This window comes from Trichechus manatus, unplaced genomic scaffold (genome assembly GCF_000243295.1).
Source record: "Trichechus manatus latirostris isolate Lorelei unplaced genomic scaffold, TriManLat1.0 scaffold00120, whole genome shotgun sequence".
Lineage (NCBI taxonomy): Eukaryota > Metazoa > Chordata > Mammalia > Sirenia > Trichechidae > Trichechus > Trichechus manatus.
This window is the reverse complement of record NW_004444056.1, coordinates 1,004,814-1,013,985: the sequence shown is the minus strand read 5'-3', so window position 1 is coordinate 1,013,985 and position 9,172 is coordinate 1,004,814. Positions and strand designations below refer to the sequence as shown.

The 9,172-nt window shown below is 42.6% G+C and overlaps 1 protein-coding gene across 6 annotated transcripts in view; it reads right to left on the bottom strand.

Moving 5' to 3' along the window:
• The window catches only part of MFSD14B (major facilitator superfamily domain containing 14B), a 133,420-nt gene extending 124,465 nt beyond the window's left edge, over window positions 1-8,955 (bottom strand). For 2 of the 6 annotated variants that reach the window (XM_004384214.3, XM_023738594.1), the window contains exon 1: window positions 8,664-8,953. In XM_004384214.3, the coding sequence (XP_004384271.1) occupies window positions 8,664-8,768 (105 nt within the window). In that variant the 5' untranslated portion in view covers window positions 8,769-8,953. Of the gene's footprint in view, window positions 1-8,663 lie in introns of all 6 variants that reach the window. The other 4 variants (XM_023738596.1, XM_023738597.1, XM_023738595.1 and 1 more) reach the window with 4 other exon arrangements.
• Between the last annotated feature and the right edge of the window lie 217 nt (window positions 8,956-9,172).

The following is a 9,172-nucleotide window of genomic DNA, read 5'->3' as shown; positions in this document are numbered from 1 at the left end:
ATTATAATGACATGTGCAAAGACCTGGAGATAGGAAACCAAAAGGGAAGAACTCACTTGGCATTTTGCAAGCTGAAAGAACGGAACAAAAATTCAAACCCCGAGCTGCAATACTGAAGGATTCTATGGGGAAAATGTTAAACAATATAGGAAGCATCAAAAGAAGATGGAAGGAATACACAGAGTCACTAAACCAAAAGAATTGGTTGATGTTTAACCATTTCAGGAGATAGTATATGATCAGAAACCAATGGTACTGAAGGAAGAAGTCCAAGCTGCACTGAACGCACTGGCAAAAAAACAAGACTCCAGGAATTGACAGAATACCAACTCAGATGTTTCAACAAACGGATGCAGCGCTGGAAGTGCTCACTCATCTACGCCAAGAAATCTGGAATACAGCTACCTGGTCAACCAACTGGAAGAGATTCGAATTTATGCCTATTCCCAAGAAAGGCAATCCAACCAAATGTGGAAATTATCAAACAATATCATTAATATCACACACAAGTAGAATTTTGCTGAAGATCATTCAGAAGTGGTTGTAGCAGTGTCTTAGTCATCTAGTGCTGCTATAACAGAAATACCACAAGTGGATAGCTTCAACAAAGACAAATTTATTCTCTCACAGTCTAGTAGGTTACAAGTCCAAATTCAGGGCGTCAGCTCCATGGGAAGGTTTTCTCTCTCTGCTGGCTCTGGAGGAAGGTCCTTGTGATGCATCAGTCTTCCCTTGGTCTGGAAGCATCTCAATGCAGGAAACTCAGGTATAACTCAGTATAACTGCTGCTAATCCATCTTATTACAGCATAGTGATAGACTTTACAACACATACGGAAATCACATCAGATTACAAAATGGTACACAATCATATGATACTGGGATCATGACCCAGTCAAGTTGACAGATATTTTTGGGGGGACATAATTCAATCCATGACAAGCAGTATACTGGAATATATGGGAACTGCCAGAAATTCAAGCTGGGTTCACAGAGGATGTGGAACCAGGGATATCACTGCCGATGTCAGATGGATTCTGGCTGAAAGCAAAGAATACCAGAAAGATGTTTACCTCTGTTTCACTGACTATGCAAAGGCCTTCAACTGTGTGGATCATAACAAATTATGGATAACATTGGGAAGAATGGGAATTCCAGAACACTTAATTGCGCTTATGAGGAACCTGTACACAGATCAGGAGGCAGTCATTCAAATAGAACAAGGGGATACCGCGTGGTTTAAAGTCAGGAAAGGTGTGCGTCAGGGATGTATCCTTTCACCATACTTATTCAATCTGTATGCTGAGGAAATAATCCGAGAAGCTGGACTATATGAAGAAGAATGGGGCATTAGGATTGGAGGAAGACTAATTAACAACCTGTGTTATGCAGATGACACAACCTTGCTTGCTCAAAGTGAAGAGGACTTGAAGCACTTACTGATGAAGATCAAAGACCACAGCCTTCAGTATGGATCCTCAATGTAAAGAAAACAAAAACCCTCACAACCGGACCAATAAGCAACAACATGATAAACAGAAAAGAACTGAGGCTGTCAAGGATTTCATTTTACTTGGATCCACAATCAACACCCCCGGAAGCAGCAGTCGAGAAATCAAAAGATGCATTGCATTGGGCAAATCTGCTGCAAAAGACCTCTTTAAAGTGTTGAAAAGCAAAGATGTCACCCTGAAGGCTAACCCAAGCCATGGTGTTTTCAATCGCCTCATATGCATGCAAAAGCTGGACAATGAATAAAGAAGACCAAAGAAGAACTGACGCCTCTGAATTGTGGTGTTGGCAAAGAATATTGAACATACCACGGACTGCCAAAAGAAGAAACAAATCTGTCTTGGAAGAAGTACAGCCAGAATGTTCCTTAGAAGCAAGGATGGCGAGACTACATCTCACATACTTTGGACACGTTATCAGGAGGTATCAGTCCCTGGAGAAGGACATCATGCGTGGTAAAGTAGAGGATCAATGAAAAAGAGGAAGATCCTCAACGAGATGGAATGACACAGTGGTGACAACAATGGGCTCAAGCATAACAACGATTGTGAGGATGGCACAGGACCAGGCAGGGTTTCATCCTGTTGTACACAGGGTTGCTATGAGTTGGAACCAACTCAATGACACCTAACACCAACAGTGAAAAAATAAACGTATTCCTGTTATACAGAGGTTATATATACACTTTTACCATTACTACTGAACATTTTCCCAGATATTCTAGTTCAATGTAGCTATAAATAAAAGAAAAAATAAATAAAATTATCACCATGTACAAAATTTGTACTTATTTATCCAAAAGATTCTAGAGAATTACAAAAAGAAAAAGATAAGGTACAAATTACCAATGTCAGCAATAAAAAAAGTAGACACTACTAAAGATCTTACAGAAGTTAAAAAGACCCTAAGAGGCTATTATGAACTTTATACTAATTAATTTGAAATTTTGGATGAAATGAACAAATTCTTAGCAAAATGCAAGTTACTAAAACCGACAGAAAATCAACAGAAAACCTGAATTGTTCTAGATCTACATGACCTCCAAACGGCCAAGAACTATAAACGTCTAGAACGGTATCACCAATCTTACACAAACTCTACCAGAGAATAAACAAGAAATCGACAACTTGTTTTATAAACCAACCAACGTACATTATACTTTGGAAGCTAACAAGCTAATCTCACTCATGAGCATAATTTATTGGTTACAGATAGGCTGAATGATGTACTTCTTTATTAACAATTATTTACTGATCACCCTACAAGGATTATTTCAGATATGATGATGCAAGCCCTAGTCCCTATCTTCAAAAACCTAATCTAGTAAGAAAAATGGTGAGAAAAAAATGGTCAAATATCCTAAGCAGCAAGGTCCACAGACACTGCCCATACCAGTCCTAAGAACAGCAGCAACAAGTCTGTGTTATGATAATGGCTAGGCATAATGACAGTGAGCTGGCTAGAGATTTCTTTTTATAACTCAATATATCAACTACTCACATATACTTCTGATTTCTCCGCTTACTTATCTGCTGCAATTTGCTTACAGAGTCTGGTTGTGCCAATGTCCCAGTACTAGCTCCTAACAGGGTTAAGAAAGAACTGAAAGCTGGTAATTATAATTTTTTTCCCTAATATGACCCTGGGTCCTCTTCCACTTCTTTACAAACAAAACATACCTAGTCATTTTAGCCTTTTTTTTTTTTTACTTCTTCTTCCTTAACAGAAGCTGCTCCTCTGTATTATTTCCATTTTGCCTGTATTCTTGTTCTCAAAAATCAACCCTGACCTTCAAATGGATCCCTGTGAAATAGACTGAGGAAAATCATCTGAAGAAACATCAAAGGTCACCAGAATAACATTGATCCTGTGTGGCACTACATCCGGGCTCTTAACTGTTATCCAAGTATTGGCTTCTTGGAGTTCCTGAACATCCTGAACTATTACACTAAACTTTGTTGTGCTGGTGGGGATGCAAAATGGTAGAGATGTTGTGGAAAACAGTCTAGTGGTTCCTCAAAAAAAATAAAGGTAGAGTTGCCATCTGACCCAGCGATTTTACTTCTAGGTACATACCCTAGGGATCTAATACAAGTGACGTGAACAGATATATGCACACCCATGTTCATCGTAGCACTATTCACAACAGCAAAAAGATGGAAACAACCTAACTGCCCATCAATGGATGAATGGATAGATAAAATGTGGTACATACACACAATGGAATAGTACTCAGCAATAAAGAAAAATGGGTTTCCAAAACATCTTGGAACGTGGATGAAACTGGAGGACGTTATGTTGAGTGAAATAAGTCAATCACAAATATATAAATATATATATAAATATATATAAATATATATATAAAATAAGCTCTCACTTTTATCAAATGACATGAATAAGTAAATATACAGAAACTTATGTTCATGAGTAGTTACCAGGGATGGAGGGTGGAGGGAGAGGGAGGAGTACTCCCTAGGTAGTAGTCACTTTTTGTTAACAGAAATTGGAAAGGCAGGTGAAGTTTGCATGGCATGACTGATGAAACTGATGTCAATAAGCTGTACCTAGGGGAAAAGGGATGAATGGGAAAAATGCTACATTGTGTATGGTTTTCCAACAATAACAACCACCAAAAAAGGGAAGGGGCCTACAGATGCCGATACTACAGCGAAACCTGCGAGAGCCGGAACGCAACAGGACTGCCTTGTTTTCCCACCTTTGACAGAGCGCAGTCTTACCACTTTTCTATCACTCGTTTTAATGGAAAATATTTGAGTTTTCCTTCTCTGACAGGTTTCTGCCTTACACAGGTTCCAGCTTTCGCAGGTTTTACAGTAATCAGGCATAACCAATCACCTCATGAGATTAGTTTTCTTGGTTTGGGGGCTTGGGGCCATGGTCTCGTGGGACAATCCAGTCAACTGGCATAATATAGTTCTTAAAGTTTATTTTCTACCTTCCCAGTATGGTAAGTAGTGTCTAGAGTATTAAAAGCTTAAAAGCAGTCATCTAAGATACAACTATTCATTTTTATTCGCCTGAAACAAAAGAAAGAAGGAAACCAAAGAACCAGAGAAGCAACTGGACTACAGTACGTCTACCTGAACTACCACCTCCTCCTTGAGCCCACAAGAACTAGACGGTGCCTGGCTACCACTACCGAACATTCTGATCAGGAACACAAGAGAACAATCTTAATAAAAATGTGGTACAGAACTTCAAATTCTTAAAAGAATCAAGACTTACTGGTCCCCAAGACTACAGCCCTGAGTTGCTCTGCAAACCTTAAATTGAAACTAACTTCCGAAGTCACCTTTAAACTAAGTGACAGTTTAGCCCAGAGAGTAAAGAGTGTCACCCTTTAGTACTGCGTTTCTTTAAAAAAAAAAAGTATAAGACCAAATGGTCAACATCTATTTTAAAGCGTATATGAGGAGATTAAGTACATGGAAGTGAAACAACTAGAATAGAAAAGAGAATGTTGACACCATGTGAAGAATGTAACCAATGTCACTGTTCATTATGTCTAGAAACTGTGGAACGGGAATAGGTTTTGCTGTGTATATTTTCACCAAAAAAAACCTTGGCTCTGCCCGTGCGTTTTCCTTTGCAGCAAATCTTTAATACTCACTCGATGTCCAAGCACTCTTCCTCTACCAGGGTGTGAAGACTCAGTGACACAGAAAATCTGCTAGGATATGCAAATAATTCTGATAAGATACCTCAAAGTATGTGCACACGCAGTTAGGGAGAACAGAGCAAGAACTTCTTTTAACTCACACATCTCCCTTTTCTAGATGGCAGTCATATCTTGGAGTAAATCCTTGATTCTCTTCTATTTTTCAGGCCAATACTCTTTGTGCCAATATTAAACATGTTAGAAAAAAGTTGTCAGCTAATGCCCTGTACATGGACTGTTTCATCTAAGAACCTGAAACGATGAGTGCCACTGGAAACAACTTACAAGGAAATCTCAAGATTGAAATGAAATCAAGTCACACGGGCTATAACACAGCACCTGGAAGTGTAGAAGTGATCCTAGAAAGAAAATGCAAGCAGGAAAAACGCTTACTTTGGGTCACTGGCATATGACAAAAAGTCCCTCGGTGGTGCAAATGGTTTGCACTCGAAAACTAACCTAAAGGTTGGTGGTTTGAACCCACCCAGTGGCACCATGGAAGAAAGGCTTGGTTATCTGCTTCTGTAAAGATTACAGCCAAGAAAACCCTATGCAGCAGTTCTGCTCTGTAACACACGTGGGGTTGCCGATGACTCGGAAATCAACTCAACGGTAACATGCTGTTTTTGTTTTTTTGGGATATGACACAAACTGCCAATTTCCACATACTCAGAAAAGCACTGGTGCCTGAACTCTGCCATCTGCCCATGCCAGTCATCTCACTGAGCATTTAGCAAGCACCAAGGAAACTCTTTCTCAGCATTCCTTACAACTTAATCAATACTAACTCCATGCTACACCCTCAGAGATAAGAGAAGACTGGGCAGGAAATCTACAGGTGGCCAAAATTAGCAGATTAGCATCAGGAGCCAACGGAGAAGAAATCAGGAAATAAAGACAGGTTTCTGTGAGTAAACATCCCTCAAAACTTCTTGCTCTAATAACACATAAAATTAACAACTTTTAAGGTTGGGGTCTAGTGCCTACATAGATTAGGAAACGGGAGAACTGAACACTTTTACTGCAGTCTGGGGATCACCTAAACATTCTAACCATTCAATCATCTATGCAAAAAATATTGAGAAATATTGATCCATGTACAACAGAATGAAACACTGCCTGGTCCTGCACCATCTTCATGACTGTTGGTATGTTCAAGTCCACTGTTGCAGCCAATGAGTATTTTGAGTGCCTTCCAATGTAGGGGGCTCACCTTCCAGCAGTATATGGGACAATATTCTGTTGTAATCCATAAGGTTTTTGATGGCTAATTTTTGGAAGTAGATTGCCAAGCCTTTCTTCCTAGTCTATATTAGTCTGGAAGCTCCGTTGAAACCTGTCCACTATAAGAGACCCTGCTGGTATCTGATATATAGATGGCAGAGCGCACAGCATCACAGCAACATGAAAGCCACCACAGTATGACAAACGGACAGATGGATAGCAGAATCACAAAAATAGCTAATGTTTATCAAGTACTTACTAGTAAGTACTAGATTGTTATCTGGAAGCCTGATTATTAATTCAAAGAGGTTAGGTAAATTGCCCAAAGTTACACAATTAATATGAGGTGGGAACTGTGATTCCAAGCTAGGTCACCTAATCACTATGCTGTAATGCTCTGACCTGCCAGTTTCTTTATTATCCTGTAAGCCACGGGGAGCCAATGAAAAAATTTTGAGGTCAGCAGTAATGATCATATTTACATATTACATGAATATATCAGCAATGTGGAGGGCAGACTGAAGTTGAGGTAGGGCAAGGGTCTAAAATGAGATGGTCAAGTCTAGGTCAAAAATGCTGAGGAAGTCAACTTAAGGAATGCAGTGCAAAGCCTAACAATCTAAAATTTTTATGTGTTAAACTTAGCCGGACTTAGCTGGATGTTGTAGGTATAGGAAGGGATGGGAGGCTACCTCTCAGGTTACTAACTTGTCTACTGCTTAGTAATTACTGTCTATCAATTCAAAGAAGACAGGAGAAGCTGGTGGTTTTGTTTTGTTTAGGGGGAAGGAAGATGACAACTCTACTTTTTACATAACGAGAGAAGCCGATTCTACAGCATTTCTCTCCCTCTGCCAAGATAAGCTTACCATATTACAGAAATGTTGTCCTTGAAATAAGGGGACCCCAATTTAAAAAAAAAACACAAAAAAACAAGGAGTCATTCGTGCTGGGAGGGGCCTTCAACATTACAAAGCCCTTGTTTTACAGATTAGGTACCGAGTGGCAAGACTATGTGGATACCCTGCTCAGAGTGCACATAGGTTCTGGTAGAACCAGGACTAAAAATCAGCTCTGTTGGCTCCATTCTACTTACTGCTCCTTCTACTTCACTCAGTCTCCCAACTCTACTAATGGGGATTCCCATTACCAAGTATGCACATGTTTAACTAAAAGCAGAACCGGATACATAAACTAAATTTCCATGTCAATTTCAAATTGTAACGTTTTCTACTATATTTCACGTGCTAAATAGACCAAAAAGGGAAAAATTCCTTTTTAAACTTGGGCCTTGCAGAAATGACAAATACAGGCTCTATTTGCTTAGTATTCCACCATATGAACCAAAGTGACGCTGACAAGGCCTGTTCCGCCGAATTCAGGCCAATTAAATCAGGGTTTTCCTGTACTGCTGTCAAAACTCACCCGAACTCTAGTAAAACTGGAGAAAGAGACCGGCCTGAACATGCTCCTCAACCGGACCGTGGGAGCCGCAGCTTCGTCGGAAATTCTGCCCTTATCCCTGACCAGGGGCCTTGGTGGCGCAGTAGTTAAACGTTTGGCTGCTAACTAAAAGATCGGCAGTTCGAATCCACCAGCTGCTCCTTGGAAATCCTTTGGGGGCAGTTCTACTCTGTCCTATAGGGTCGCTATAAGTTGGAACGGACTGGACGACAACGGGTTTTGGTTTCTGGTCGACCTGACCAAGCCTGCGACCCGACTCGAGAATGAGGAAGACAGGAAGCAGTTAGGCGCTGCTCAGCCTACAACTTCCCGGTTTGCTATCTGGTAAAGTCTAGAGCCAAATGCCTGATTCTAAAGGCTCCCTATACATGGTCTAAGTAGTCTTGGACAGAAATTGCACCATGACATTTCTATCAAATATCAAACGTATGGAGAATTCTAAAATAACCCAGTTACTTACATTAACTAACGCATCTGTGGTGCTTTTTGAAACAATAACCAAACCACCTATTCTAAAGTTTTGTCTAACGATGAGAAGTCGCCAGGAAAACTGGTATTACTGATGAATTCGACCCCCAAAAAGGAGGGCCTTTCCCAGAGCCAGCCGGCGCGTTCCGCTCCGACCTTCTTTCCCTCCACCAAGGCCGGCTACAGAAAAACAGGCGGGCCTCGGAGCCGGGGTCGCGGCCCCGGCCTTCAGCCACAACGCACGACTCCCTCCACCCTCAGCTTCCCCTGACTTGGGGCCCCGGAGCACACGCGGCCGGACCCGCGCCCGAGCTCACCGAGCTGCCACCCGCGGCCTGCGCGCCCGTGCGCTTCTCCGGCATAGCTCTCGCCTCCGGCTTCCGTGCTGCCTTCTCCGGCTCGGGCGGCGGCTCCTCGCTCATTCCGCGGTCATGCCTGCTCCGGCTCGGGGCGCTCCGGAACGAGGGCGACGCCGCAGAGGCGGCGGCTGGGCCCGCGCCCTCATCAGCTCCGCGGCCCACAGCGGCCTGGGGGTCGGGCAGCAGCGCCAGTGGCGACGCCGAGGGTTGAAGGGGGCGGCCAATGCTGGAGGTGCGGAGGCGAGGAGAGTACTGCAGCTTCGGGGTCCGCACGCCGTACAAACCTCACCAACGGCGGCACTCGCGGAGTCGCCGGCCGGAAGGTAATGGTTCCGCGCCTCACCTCCCCCGGTTCACCGGCCCTGCCTCTAGCTCGCTTACAGCCCAGCTCCGGGCAGCAGGCCACGCCCCCGCCTCACGCAAGGCTGCCGCGCCGGGTCTCCAGCCATAACCGCCCACTTCAATCC